Source organism: Ciconia boyciana, chromosome 1 (genome assembly GCF_034638445.1).
Source record: "Ciconia boyciana chromosome 1, ASM3463844v1, whole genome shotgun sequence".
Lineage (NCBI taxonomy): Eukaryota > Metazoa > Chordata > Aves > Ciconiiformes > Ciconiidae > Ciconia > Ciconia boyciana.
The window spans coordinates 51,708,038-51,723,731 of NC_132934.1; the positions used below are offsets into that span (position 1 = coordinate 51,708,038).

Genomic DNA, 15,694 nt, shown 5'->3' on the forward strand with positions numbered 1-15,694 from the left:
TTTTTCTTTTTTTTAAAGGAAAAACTTACTTTCATGGTTCATTTCATAATCAAGAACAGACCTACAGACTGTTTTTTTTCATTTTATCCCTATTTTCAAGCACAAATACAGCAGAACTTTATTCAGTGATCCTTCAGTAACCCTGTTTTTTGCCAGAAGATTATAATCCTCACAGAAAATAATCAAGATTCCATAATTCTTCTATTATAAATCTCACTTTCAGTCACTTCCTGCCTTTCTCCATCAAAATGCCTATATGGAAAACTGCTTGGTTTATTCTGGAGAGTAAGAAGAACCGTCCTACAAAGACTGTTTCCTGCAAACTATTTCTGAACTACAGATCAATAAAATAGTTGCAATTAATTTTTTTTAAACCTATAACCAAACATTCATGTCCATCTATCCATCCCTAACATTTATATGGTCCTTATTACTGATGAAACAATTTATTTCATGGCATAACACTTAGAACTAGTTTCATGTAATCAGGGCAGCAATATTAATTATCTTTTCCAGGTGGAGAACACAGGCCCAAAGAAACTGAATGAGTCACAATTTCATACAAATCTTTATCAATTTTGCTATTGCACCTTCGCAACTAGATTACTACTTTTTCTAAATGTTCAGTATACTTGAATTTATTTCAAAAACCTGTGTATAGCTTACATTTTAAAAAGATAAGCAGTGAGAGATATAAATTACTGAGTGCCTAATTTCAGCAGTTATAAATCAATATTGCCACTTTCAAATATACAGAAATTACAAGTTTCAAAATATACAAAAGGAATCTGTTTCCTCCAGGTGGCCTTTTGCTACTAACATTTCAATGGCTCAAATTTCACATTTTTTCTCTGCAAAACACAGTTAAAAAGCTTATTTAAGACAGAAGTCCAGGTAAGATGATAAAATTCCAGAGGCTAAAGATATAAGAAAAGAACGTAAATTATCATGAGATTTGGGGTGTAGGGTAGGAAGACAATGCAAAAACCCCACAGCAGTTATCAACATGATTAATACAGGGTTTTCCATTCAGTTTTCTCAGATATCCACATGTCCGGGACCACAGATGACTATAGCAGTCCCTTATTTCTCCTTTCTATTCCTTTATGTTGGTTCTATATTCTTTAGAAGGCAAACTTTCTTGCCCTTTCAATTCCCTTCTTTGCTCAACTGTCTCCTTCCATTGCGTTTTTCTTCATTTTACAATCTTTATTTTTCCTGTATCATCTGGCTATTTTCGAAGTAGCTGATGTTCACTTCCCCTTCTCTCCAAACACATCTACTTTATTGGGATTAGAAGAAATCCAATGCATGTTATCCTCAACAGGGTGCATACATGTACAACAGGCAAACACAGAATATTGTGCTGTTTCTTGAATCTCCAGACCTGGTCTTTGAAAGACACTCTTATCTAAATCTGTCTCCCTATCAAAACTTAAAAGGTCAACTATGTGTACATCAAAAAAGGCATATACTTGATCTAGTTAGGTTTATACAAGGTATAGTATAAAACTAACTCAAAAACCAGCACGTCCCAAACAGTGAAGATACAAATTTGAACTAAAGTTGAAATTATTTTTTGGATAGATATGCTAAATTATCTTTTTCCTATTGTAGTCCAGCTCTGTAATTTAAAAAAAGGTATGTATTTGTAGATAAGTATGGCAGGACAGTAAGCGGAAGAACCATTGCTACTTCATACAATTCACTTCACCTCCTATTTAACAAATAGTGTTCCAATTCTTCAAATGGCTTCCTGCAGTTCTAGGAGGATGCCCATGTAGTTTTCACTACATGATACAGTGTTACGTTAATACCCATACAAAGCTATTCAATCTGCACAAATGATTTCTGCAGCTGTCAAGCATTTGATAACTGACAGAGGCATAAGAGAAAGCAGTTTAAACAAGCACAGTCTGCCTGCAGCTGACCTCTTATGGCCATATACCTGCAAAAACTCCACCTAAATCGCAATGGGACTCTGAAAAGTGGAGCAGTCCACCAAAGTATAACAACTTGCAGTACCTAAATGTTGAGATAAGAAAAAAAAAATCAGAGGGAAAAAGAAAACCACTTATCTTCTCAAGGGAATCCATCAGGGCTCAGCGACAACACATTATGTTTCTTAATAATCTGAAAGTCAGTATCGCTAAAGGGATAATGTTATAAAACAGGAATACAGTAATTCAGGATTGTCTGCTTAAAAAATACACTTTCCCCATGTATTTCATTTAAGCACCCTGACGATAATGGAGGATCGTATTTTCCTTTATTGCTTTTAAGCCTTGTCCATTAACAAGTTTTGACTTCCATTTGAACATCATTTCAATAAATTAAATGCCTCAATAATTCTGTGTTCCTGTTTTAGGGAAAAAAAAGGTGTCTAGACACAGAGGACTAATCCACCTGTTTATAACATAGGCAGTTTTGAACAGAAATGTCTGTTTAACAACAAATGTGACATTCAACTTTTATCCTAGAGAAATGTTAGCATTCCCTAAAAAGGGTGACTAATGAAACATGTTTTAAAGAACATCCTACTGAGCATTTTGTATCTCAAGATTTCAGATAATTATTTATGTGCATGTAACAATAATAAAATAAAGGAAAAAATATCGATTGAAAATATAAACTCGAATCAATTTAAAATTTATTTTGAACATTTCACTGAGATGTATTTGCTCCTACAAACTACTTTACACATAAATTCTGCTTTGAGGAAAGTTTTATAATAATTTATTATTATTGATATTGGTGACATGTTTGTAGATGCCTGTTGCAGGAAGGATGCCATTCCACTGAGTGTTGTTCCCACATATCAAGAGACAACCACCGCCACAAAGCGCTTACCATCCATTTTGAAGCAAGAATCAATGAGCATGGTGAAAAAAAGACAAGGGACAAACTAGCTGGGTTAGAAACAAGTGATCTTCCAACTACATGAGATGATGAAAGCTATATAGAGGTCCCTGTCCCTAGAAATACAATTCTTCTATGTTCATCATATTTGCAGTAATTATAGTGCCTAACCAAAAGTAGTTCTCCCCCACAAAAAAAGGCGACACACAAGGGTTAGAAGTCTGCCACTGGCTATGAACCAACAGAACTGTCCTGCTGTTCAACAATAAAGGCTCATGGGTTTGTATGTCACCATCCCACATTCAGACCCTGATGCTCAAATTACATTAAATGGCTTCACACTACAGGGACACTATAGCATACAGGTATTGACAATGAAAACAGAGGCTAAAGAGATGGTGGTTAATTGATTAACATAAATTAGTTAATAAAAGGTACAGCTGTACACAAAGCGTAGAAAAGGAGTGGAGGTAGCTGAAAGAATAAAGACCTACTGGATAGATAAGACTGGTACCATGAGTAGAGCACAGGTAGGGGGTGATAAAACAAAACAAAAGATCATGTATGGGGGGCGGTTGTGAAGAGTCTTGGACGGTTGAAAGCTTGAATGCAATGCACTGAAGTAAGAAAAAACAGTGGAAAATATTGATGAGTGAAGCCAGCAAAAGAAAAAGCAGCCAAGATTCCACTAGCAGCTGACTCGCTTAAATGAGAGTGGTTTTGTATCCAATAACATATATCTGAGAATATTTTTAAAATTTATTCTGCAGCTGATATTTTTCTCTAGGATGAAATTTAAAAATAAAATGTTTGCAAGGACTTGCATTGATTTTAAGGGATAAAATATAAAGTCTATTCCCCAAATCCTCCTAATCTCCATATACACACATCTATGTTGATTTAACTACCCACATTGCCAAAAACTTCCTACCCTCACTTGAATTGGAGATTATTACCTGGCCAGGCTATGAATTAGCATACCAGGACATGTAACGTTGGTTGGGACAACCAAAAACCAGTATCCTTCTCAGACATTAGGCTGCCTTGCACTTTTTTATGATTTGTATCAATACAATGCAGTATTTCGCTCCCTCCCTGCTCCAAAATGTTCCAACAACTCAGTTGAATTACCAAATCTAAAAATTACTCAGCTTTTAAAGAGCAATATCATTACAGTATTGGGAAAAGTCTTCTTCTGTTCAGTGGTTATAATTTTTTGTAGATCTTAAAATTCTTAGGAGAAAAAAGGAAAAAAAAGGAGGGGGGGAAGCATTGGAATGTTTTATTCCTGTTTATATAGAAATGGTCTCTGCCACCCAGGGCTGAATGTTCACATTCAAGCAAATAATATGATGCAAATAAAAAAGAACCACATGTGAAAACTGGCAGAAATAGTAGTTCATCTCTGCTTTTAAAATATATCAGATGAAGCATACCTGTATACGTTGTGGTAAAGAAAGGCCTGAATCTGCAGGGACAATCTGTATTCGCTGTGCTGTCCCATCCATTAGTGTTTGTGTAACAGCTCCCTGGGAATGGGTAATCTAGAAAAAAAAGAAACAAATGTAATGGATTGACAATGGATATACTACCTCAAGGATGGATACACTACCTTAATGGACGAAACCTTAATGTTTCACCAACTTCTGATTTCTCTGCACAAGGCACTGGAAAGCCTGACACTCTTACTGTATAAGGAATGCAAATGCTTGTAATCTAATTTAATAGTTTAATTTTGCTAGTTAGAAAATTCAGTTTGTTTCACTGTTTTAAGCCCATTTTGAAATACCTTCCAATTTGAAATTTAGAAACATGTTAAGTAAAACAAGTCATTGTTGACAAGTCCATGTAAGTCAATCAGACTGAATATTTATTACTGTTGATGTTCATGAGACACATACTAAACACAATACCTTTCATCATAGCTGTGCTACATTTGCATCAAAATATTTTTACCTTAATGGCCTACTTAAAGTGACAAAAGAATTTTTGGTGTGGAAACACAGCAATTGGCCTTTTCTGTCCTGTTTCTGTTCTTCTGTTAAAGCAGCAAAAACAGAACAACAGAATTCTATATTGGGGAACTATCAAGAAAGTTAGAGAAAATTAATGAAATGCACAAAGTTGGCAAGCAGTGTATCTTAAAAGAAATTTAAATCTCTGTGTGAATGCTCTCAGACACAATTTGTGGAAATGCTTTAACAATTACCAGTATTTTAAAAATTCTTCATGTGCTATAGCCAAAGGTATATGGGGGAGGGTATTATTCATTAAATTATTTGGCAATAAAAATTAAGAAGTACAGCTGCTATTTACAGAAGCTTGATTGGAAAGGCTGGACTTTTTGTAGCACAAAGGAAGTTTGTCTTCATAGAGTTTAGACACCTTCAAACTGAAATTTTTGTCTTAAATTCCTGAGTAACCCCCTGAACTTTTTGCAGTTCAAAACCTCTGGAACATCATCCAATTCTGTATTAATAATAATTCTCAGTATTTACACCATTATAAAAATGCTCCTCTTCAACTGCCGCCCCCCCCCAAAGAATTAATACGGAGAATATATATCTATATCTCCAGTAAAGGTACTCTTTCATAACAGGTTGAGAGCTTTTTCATTCCTCCTGGATCAGCTTCCTGATTTTGCAACCACACCACCATGTAAATGCTAGTACCAGCAGAAGAAAGGAGGCAAGAACACACAGCTGGAGGTGAGCATAAGAAGGGGAAGGAACAGTGGGTAAGAGTTCCCCTTATAGCAGAATACAAGCTCCCATCAGCCTAAAAGCTGATTTTGAAATTTTACTTGAAAATGCATTACTTTTGGTACCAGTCTCAGCTCTTATAACCTACTTGCTCCTATCCCTTCAGCTTGGTAGGTACAACTGGTTGGTTAGTCATTCAGTGATCTGGAATAGGACACTGATGCAGGTTAAAAAGCTGCCCAGCAAACAGACAGACAAACAAAGGCTATTCTTAGCACAGATCAAACCTTCAATCCAGATCTCCACAATGCTCAGAAGCAGAGGCATCAGAGCAAAATGAGAGAGTGGGATTAAGCTGCTGGGGGGATTGCTTGAGCTGCCAGCAGCATCAAAAGAAATGCTTGTCAAACTACTGCCCAAGCCATTTTCGAACACTGCTTTCTAAAAATACCCGATTTTTCATGAGTATGAATACTTTCCACATTCAAACAATTCTCCACTTCTTTGCTTAAGTAAAGGACAAAGAAGAGTTCATTATATAGCAACATTTAGAGTTTGAAAGAGATACTTTCAAGCACTTAAATTCGGCATCAGCCTTTCAAATAACGTGTACACATGGTGATTTACAGGCAATCAGAGTTTTATGCAAATTTATCTTTGCTTTACAAAATAAGCTACATATTCCAGGACTGTTTTATGCTTGCTCCCTTAACGTGTCATGATCTACATGTTGTGTAAGGTAAACCTGCTCTTCAACCCCATAAAATGTCAGCTTGACAGTTTTACTTCTAAACAGAATACAGTTTTTTTATTGCAGTTAACAAAAATATTGGTAAGAATAACCGCAGTATTTGTTAAAAATTACATTTTGTATGTGTATGACAGACTCTGTTTCAACAAATACGTAGCTTTCCTCTGTTACTGTTACCTGGCAGGACTGTGGAAACAAACCACCATATACTTAGTGTACCCAACCACAGATTAAAGAAAGCAGATTGCTGCGGGCTCAACAGACAACTTCCCTACATGAATCAAGGAATGTGATCTTGATGTAGAAATATGAATTATCTCACACTCAGCAAAAGATGATTAGCAGTTGGCAGAATTTGAGAAAAGATAAACGTTGTGCAATGTTCCATATAGGCAAGGCTATAAATTCTTTTTTTTAGTAAGTTTTGCTTTTATGCAAAAAAGCCCTAAATTAACAAAAACAGATGTTTGTGAACATCATCATTACATCATTTGTGATAAATTTGTGTTCTAAAATGCTTCATGAACAAGAATTAATTTTATAAAGAAATCAAAACCTATGTCACAGAACATGTCTGACCATTATTTCAATGAGAGACAGGAGCACTTTCCATTCTCATCAGAATGGCAACACCTGTCTTTTTCCTTTCATGTTCTACTCATGTAAATTTTTCTTGTAAATTCAATTAATACTATTTCAACATTCAAGAGAGTTACAAATGCTAGCAAAAATACTGCTGAAGTTCCATAGACCTTAAACTATGGTTTTCAATGCTTACATCGAATAAGAACACCACCAAACAACTACAGCTAGTAGGTCACAGGTAAGTAGGAATGTAAGATATTACATGAAGGCCCCTCTAAGACAACTTTCCTTGCTGACTCCACCTTTCAGGCAGTGCACTCATGCATGGCATGCACCTTTGACAGTAATTTTGGCTTACGGAGTCCCACCGTACACTGCCCTGAGTGATGCTTTTCAGTCCTTCTAACCATGTGCCAGGTTGGGCTGCACCTTCTACCAGGGAAAGGAACTGACCCCAACTGGGAGGGAGAAGACCTTCCTCCACTATCCCGTAATTTTTTGTTCCCAGTTTTGTCCACCACACAGTGACACAAAGAGCTTACATGAGCAAGACTAGCATAGCGTAAGAATAAGTGGCTAAGTGAGGACTGGGAAATGCTTAAGCTGCACCGCTGCCTAATAAGATGTGACAGTCTCAGGCACAGTAAGACCTTGCTAAAGGACAAATCTTAATCTACACTGCTGACAGTATGACATCCATGAAAACTGTACGGCTGCAGTTTCACCATGAACAGAAACAGCCAACAGTTCTCCGCAGTGCCGCACCTCCACTCCCTGCGTCTTCTCCCCTGCCTTCCTCTTTGGCTACCAGCCATCTCCTTTATGCTGGCTCTGGTACTCATTAGACCTTCTCAGACCCTACTCAATGCACTAACCCAGCGGAAAACCTTCCACTTGTTTTGGCGGGGTTAGTTTGCTGCTAGTGTGGAAATTAAATAAGGTAAGAAGCAGGAAAAGGACCTTCCCTCTCCCATGGCACTAAGTCAGCTCAGCGTCTCATAGAATCACGTTATGAAATTGAGAAACAACCCTCACAGAGTCTAAAAACCATCATCACACCATCCTCTTTTCCAAGTGGAATGTACACTTCAGCTACCTTTGACTAGCCTGTACTTTCAAAACAAAAGAAAAACAAACAAAAAAACAACCCAGGAAATACAGCTCTATTTAGACTTCCACAAGGAATTACATTACCAAAACAAAACTACACTAGGCACACCATTCTCACCTATAAAGGGGACAAGTGAGAGAAAGAAAAACCATACATCACATAAATCACTTCTGTCCTTTGAGACAGCCTTAGCAACACTCAGATGCTACAACAATAAAAGCTATAAGAATTTATACAGAATAGAATTAACCACACCCCCCCCCTTCTATTTGAAATCAAGACTGAGAAGAACTAAAGTTATTTGAAAAGTAAGTCTATGTCTAGACAAGAAACCAAGAGTGGATATTTCAAGCTAAAAAATACCATTTATTTAACATAAATAAGATACTGCTTCTATGTAATTTAAAGTGGTGCTAATTTTAAATAGACTATACTATGATGAAACGTTCTAGATAAGTATGTATACTCTTATCCACACTCCCAAACTATCTGTGCATCTCCAGAAGTTCTCTGGCTGCAGTACGCAGATTATGCACACAGATTACAGAAAATGAAAACCAGAAGTTAGCTGAAAGAAGGGTTCAATCTTCCTTTTGACTCACACCAAACACCAACAAATATTTTACAGTGAAGAGCATGGCAAACCTTTACTCATGAAAACAAAAATGACAACTGAAGCAATTGCTTAATTGGAAAGTAAAAGCTATGTATTGGCAACTCTTGATTGTAAATTTTGTAACAGAAACTGAGCAAAGCAATTCTACAACCACAGGGCTCTCTGAAGACCACTACAGGCCCAAAAAGCAAAGCTGAACAGCTAGTCACTTACTGGAAACATTGCTAGATTTTCCTTAGCTTCATTTGTGTAGGACAAACTTTGGCAAGAGACTTGCAGCATAACTTTAGAACAGACATAGTTAGTCTAGTCTTCCATGGGAGAGTCTCCAGAAGCTTTGGGTGCACTAAAAATTATTTTCTCTTGTGATTTTGGTTTTTATGTTATCAGTCTGTGCGTTTTATTATTCAATGTCTCTTAAATAGGACTCAAAATGTATGTACCTCTCCCATTTGCTGTTCAATAATTTGATGGGCCAGTTCCTCTATGGTTGCCATGATCTTTAATCACCAGAATTTCCTGTCAAAGAAAGGAAAGAAGATGCTTAACATCTATAGCCTCAATAGTAGAAGTATATCGGGGAAAATATAGTTCACGTAAGTAAAGTATGTTCATAGTTGTCTGAAGGTGACATCCCTGCAGAATTTGAAGTTTGATTACACTATAAAAGTAATAATTTATTTTCTATTTGTAAACTTCTGTATCTTTTTACTCAAATAACTCACACAGAGACTTCCTATTTTTCCCCTTCTGCTTTCCCAAAAAGCAACAATATAATAAACTCCCTGTGAGAACAGAAGTGTATTACTGACCATGACATCAGCAGGGACATAATTAACATCTTAAAAACTGGAACAGAGCCAATTTTGTTAATGCAAATCAAGGGGGGAATCTAACTTCTTCTGAACTCATACTGATTTTTTAGTATTAACAGGAGTGTTTGAAGGTCAATTTTTTAATTAATAGGAGGCACTATTTGGAAGGCAGAAAATATACATGTTCAAAAAACAGATGCTGTTTTGCCTTCAATACTGCAGTTACAGCATAAGAAGTCCAAATCTTCATAAGAATTCTGTAGGATTTAACAGACACTTCTACATTAATGCTGTATGAAGTATTCAGATGTATGCCTTGTTTGTCTGGGTATCGATTTACAAATATTCACGAGGCAGTACTTAAAAGGAACATACACAAATTATGAAGCACCATAAACACTTAATTTTCCTGACAAAAGCTGTATTAAAAACACTGTTGTATCTACTTCTTCTGTGAACCAAGACAGTACTCCTACACTAAAGGATTTGTCTATATACTAAATTTGCTTTGTTTCAACTATACAAGGTACACAGGTTATACACCCTTCTCATTGCAGGCAAAGTTATAAAGATTTTTAATATCAACACGCATTTTCCTGTATGAACACAAGAATAAATGCTGTCAGTATAAGGGATTTTTTTATACAGTATAAAAGGTTTATTTATTTATTTCACAAACAGGAATGGTGCTGTGTAACCATACAAAAAGTTAGAATGCTAATGAAAGTAGTTACATATGTAGAAAAGCTATATATATAGCTACTTGGTTTTCACTGTTTAACTTTGCTAGAACTTCTAGGAACTATCTCCTACCCCAGTGATCTCTAAACTTTCCCAATCAATTATGCAAATAAAAATGTAACTTATTTTGAAGCTCATTCTGCTCCTATAACTGGAAAAAGCGATCTCTTTTGACCAGGGCAAGAACTGCAGACCTTGGAAGTGTGCATAGCAGTATACTAAACCCTGATCGATGTGTGGAAGGGAAGACTATAGAAATATTTGGGCACTGTAGACCATTCTTAATCGGCCACCAGCACGCTGCATTGTTAGTTAAATTAAGACAAAAGATGACAGGCATACTCATAAAACATATGAGACCGAAGTGTATGTTGAAAAGCATTATCTCCTTAGAAGATCTAATAAATGTCAGCACCCTTGCAGGAGCACTCTATTAACACGCTTCTGCAAGCAGTGAGCTGCAGCGCAAGCACTATTCAAAGACCACGCAGATTTTCAAGACAGCCAATGTATTTTATCAGATGTTTTCTTCTTTTAAATAAAATACTAGCAACAAAATATTGCATTGTTTACACACACAGTGCCAGAAATTAGTACTACTACTTTAAAAAAAAAAGTTTAACATCTTAAAAGCAAATTAGAGAACTATTTAGTAAGACATACACACTTTCGGGTAGGACAGATATACTTTTTGCAGAGTTATTTCAGAGGAAGACCTTACTGCTTCATGACAATTTGACATACCAAAAATATTGGCATATGATGATAATTTGCATAAAATTAAGAGTAAACTAAGTAAAATGCTGAAATTCTAGTCTGGTCTCAGAGTTGATCCCGCTTTGAGTGGGGTTTTAGACTACAGACCTCCTGATGTCCCTTCACACCTGGAATATTGTACAACTCAAAAATGCGCTATTTTTTTAGCTACAGGAACAGTAAGAGTTGCTTGCAATTACAAAAAATCCACAATATTTTAAAAGCAGTTCGATTTGCAAAATCTTTTGACTGCCTCCATATAGGTCTACTGTGCAGATATTTTCAAGGACACAATAAACGATCATCTAATTTTAAAATTTTACTTCACTGAGTGTCTAGTTTAAAGAGCTATGCACAAGAAAGCTTATTTTGAGCAGTTTAAACCAATTTTATGGAGAATACATGTTCCCCTATGTCAGCCTTTTGAGACAGCAGTAACATCTTCCATTCTGCAACCACTGTCTCTAGGATTTTCTACATTATTTTCCCAAAAGAAACTAGACTACATCAGTATCATTTTCCCCATCAGAAAAGCCAGGTCTATAATCCTTTCAATAACAAAGTATGATTATGACCTTCTTGATTTTAGTCATATTTACCAACAGAGCCTATGGCTACTTTATTTTATGTTTTTCTAAAACTCCTAGTGTTTTGGCCTGCAGAATTATCATGTTCCAACATGAATATTGAGTACTAATTATTATTGCTATAGCTGTGTTGCACCAACTCAGCAGCACATGGAAATGAACAATACAGTAAAGTGAAAAGTTTCATTTATTGTTCATCTAGTAAAAGCTTGCAGTCAAATACTGAACTTGCACAGGAGGGAAAACCTAGAAAATAACTTTTACAGAAATTGACTCAGACATGAAGAATAAAAAAAATCCTTACCTATCATATCTGTGGCACTGCAAAATTATAATTAAAGATTCTCTTTAATGTTCTCTATCATACAATTATTTTAACATATCAGCACATTAATATTTTTGCCACAAACTCAGTAAATGAAAGATGGAGAGATCTGATTTCTCCAAGCCTCCAGGAGTACTCTGTCCACAGTCTTAACAAGGAAGAAAGGTCTTTTCTTTTTAATGTTGCAGACTCATTACTACCTTATTCAAAACAATTCTGTCACCAAAAGGGCTAGCCCTAATCTATCTTTTGGCCCTAGTTTCCAATCTCTCTCCCTGTTGCCAGCACTGGTACATCTGTGACCCACAGCCAGCAGCAAAATTTCATTTTTGTCCATGTTAGTTCCCAGCCCAAGGAATGACTTGCACTTGCTATATTACCATGCAAACGCTACTGCTGTACCAGTGGTGGAGGGGAACTGTAGATCACACCTTTCCACAGCAGCAGCAATTTACATCATCTTAAGCCATCTGAAGTCTCCCATACTTTCCCACAGCGCTATATTGTTGCGAGATGAGCCTTGGAGCTTAGACACACTTATTTTTGGATCTTACAGGTGAACCTGGTGAAGAAACAAGAAACAGAGGATAAAAAAAGCAGCACACAGCCACAGGACAAAACAGGCAACACTTAGGATGGTGAAGTGGCCTAGCAGAGACTTCTGGTCCATAACCCAAAGTATTGTACAATCAGGAGATTGACAGGGAACTATCTTCTTGCCTCACCCCCTATTTCTAGGAAGGGTATTATTTTCTAATTGTGAGAACCTTAATAGTCAAAGCTACTTTTAAAAACAATGTGAGGAAAGCAGTGCAGTTATAAAAGTTTCACACACACGAGGTTATTTATAGCTAAACTTTGTATTCTCTAGTAAAATACTCTTCAGCACAGACTTTTCAACCTCTTAGTAGTTAGCCCTCCAGTTAACAGATATTGACCTTTTCAAGTCCCAACACAGAACTAAATGGTGTCTCATCTTTGAGATGGTGGACTTTGTGTTCTTTGCCACACTGCCAAATCCTCACCAAGAGCATGGGGAGAAATTGTACTGGTTATTGCAGAATTCTGCATTGGTGCTAAAAACTGTCTGTAACAAGATCTCTCTCTTGTGAGCAAGATGAATAGCTATGAGAGAGAGCAGGTATTTTTACATTATTAATTCAGTGTTATCAAACAGTGCTAATAAAATACTGAAAATACTCAGCTCTCTCAAATCCAGAATTGGCCATAGGCATCCTTTATTCTTGCTGCTAGAGGCAATGTAAGTATGCTGTTTTACTCTTAAGAGCAGCACAAGAGGTTCTCTAAAAGAGATTCCCTGTCTTGATGATGTATTATTTTGGCATAAGTTAGAGATGAGAAAAAAAGTAGGAAGGAATTTGGAACAGAATAGAGTGCTACTCAATCACAACCTCCAAGATGTACTCAGTTGTGGCAATACAGTCTAAATGCCCCCAAAATAAACAAAATTAAAGAAAACCCAGAGGGCAGTGGTAAGCAAATCCTTTGACAAAATGTTTAGAATCAAACTACTTTAAAGGTGATGATTGTTAAATAAAAACCTAGTGAAATTACAATGGACTTTGAAAACCTGAGTAGATTAATATTCCCTAAACAAGTTTTGCTTCCATCCTTCCCCAATCAGAAGACTTTTACTGGTAAAAAAGATTTTCTTTGAAATGCAATTCTCAGAACCAAGAAAGAAAAATCTGTGTTCACAAGAGTTTTCAAACCCAGCTATTTCTGAACTTGAAGAATGTCACCTCTCCATTCAAAGCAACTTCAAGGAGGTTTTTCTCAACAACTATAATCTTTAGAGAATGACTTGTAAATGGCATGGCTCTCAAAAAAAAAAATCCCTCAAAAAAGCATAACAAACACTTAAGTGTCCATCATTGAGGGTCTCAACCACCACTTAAGGACAGCTTTTAAGAATGCTGGTTTTAACATTAATGCTTCACTGTACACCTGACAGTGCATGTTAGAAAAAAATATTCTATTTTACCTACAAGTAATTTAACAATAAAAATTGAAAAAATAAGAGGGAAACTCATCTTGACACTGCGTAAATTCTTGATCATAGTCATGAATTCACCAGCTATGAGCTTGAAGTATGAATCTCATACATCCCAATCCTGTTGAGACACAGAAATCTCAAACCAAACCAAAAGCTTTTCAGCTGCTCATCTGATCATTCTGTGCTGCTAGTGATATCATCCTGCAGCTCAGAGGCACACTTCTGTAGTGTCGTCTCAGTAGGAAACAAAAAGACCAACCTTCAGAATCAAGGTGTGTGCTTTAAGGAATTACTTTGCACCTGCTAGTTCTCCTAAACGAGATGTGACTGCCCTCACAGCTAAGATGTATTAGTAAAACAAGTTAACTTAAAAACTGAAAGTGACTTTAACACGTTTTACCTTGCAGTAAAGCAGTGAAGGAATACACATGTATGCAACTATGATGCTCCAGCCATAGGGAAATTAACTCTCAGAGAGGCACAAACCATTAGAAGTGAATTTTTGAAACTCTATCTAAAAGAGGCACCTGCTTCTCATTTGAACTAGACTTGCATGAACAGAGTACTTCAAGCATACAAACAAGATTGAACTCTTATGATGAAGAGGAATCTGGAGAATAGGTTGAGGCTGTCCTACCTCTTCATGCTGTCTGGAATAAGCACAAGGAAATTCAACCTATGTATGCAGAAACAGCTGTCAAAGCCAGACAAATCATCTGAGCATGAGCATGGAGCACGCATACAATGGAAAAGGAATATACACACTTGAGTAAAAATCTGCAACTACTATGACCAGATCACAATAAAGAGTTGCTATGTAAAATTGACATAACATTTTTAATCGTTTGCATGGATTATTAACATGTTGTTTGCTTAGTTCGGACTACTACTTACATAAAAATATTAACACTGTCAGCAGTGTTCTTGCTACAACTATTGCTAGTAGCAATGGAAAATTTCTGGAGAGAAGCTGGTAGAGATAGAGCCTACACTAGCTCTTGATAACTTAGAAGACAGCACTGAAAACCATGTTAGTAATCAATAAAAATATTAAGCAAACCACCTCTGACACGCAGTTATTATAACGTGTACACAGAAATCTGTTGCCTAGAAAATATTACAATGAAAGTGTTGCAATAGCATAAAGTGTGTGTATGTATGTGTATATATATATATATATAAATTTCCATTTCTGGGACTTAAGTGGGATAATTGAAGTGACAGAATTTGTTAGCATACCTTTACAATTATTAAAAAAAAAATCTCTAACACAATAACTAGGTTCTTTCCTAGATATAATTCAGATCAGTACCAACTGACAACTGCTACATTATGAAACAGCTATGAAAGCAGTTTTTTTAATTAGTGTTTACAACAGTAATTGATGCATTGGAAAAGCATACTCAGTTTTTCTGCATTTTCATGCATGCATTAGAACTTGGCAATTTGAGGCCTCTTTTGATGTGACATTAATCATCCTACTGGATTCTTTTTAGAAAACCTATCACTTGAACAAAAGGAAGGGGTTACTAGCTCTTCACATTTTTGTGTTGAAGTTTTGTCATTCAAAGTCATCACTAAATAATAAAAAAAAATATAGAGTTGAGTTTTTCAGCATGAAGCACCACCCTTCTGGTAAAGCCTTATTTATTTATTTCATTGCAAATTCAGTTTTTGAGGGTATTGAGCTTGTGATTACATGTTTTTGAGAGTATACTGCAGAATTGTAAAGTTCTTGAGCTATAAATGTTGATAAATCCATTTGTAGAGAAGCTGTGAAACTTTAATTGCTTTGACTCGCAAATTGTTAAGTTTAAAAGGTCAGAGTT

At 36.1% G+C, this 15,694-nt stretch overlaps 1 protein-coding gene across 10 annotated transcripts in view; it reads right to left on the reverse strand.

Annotated features, from left to right (window-relative positions):
- Positions 1 to 15,694, reverse strand: part of NR2C1 (nuclear receptor subfamily 2 group C member 1) — a 56,185-nt gene that overhangs the window by 29,297 nt on the left and 11,194 nt on the right. For 3 of the 10 annotated variants that reach the window (XM_072865492.1, XM_072865444.1, XM_072865503.1), the window contains exons 2-4: positions 12,229 to 12,410; positions 9,068 to 9,143; positions 4,296 to 4,403 (exon numbers count right to left, since the gene is read on the reverse strand). In XM_072865492.1, the coding sequence (XP_072721593.1) occupies positions 4,296 to 4,403; positions 9,068 to 9,121 (162 nt within the window). In that variant the 5' untranslated portion in view covers positions 9,122 to 9,143; positions 12,229 to 12,410. The remainder of the gene's footprint in view (positions 1 to 4,295; positions 4,404 to 9,067; positions 9,144 to 12,228; positions 12,411 to 15,694) is intronic. The other 7 variants (XM_072865497.1, XM_072865486.1, XM_072865496.1 and 4 more) reach the window with 5 other exon arrangements.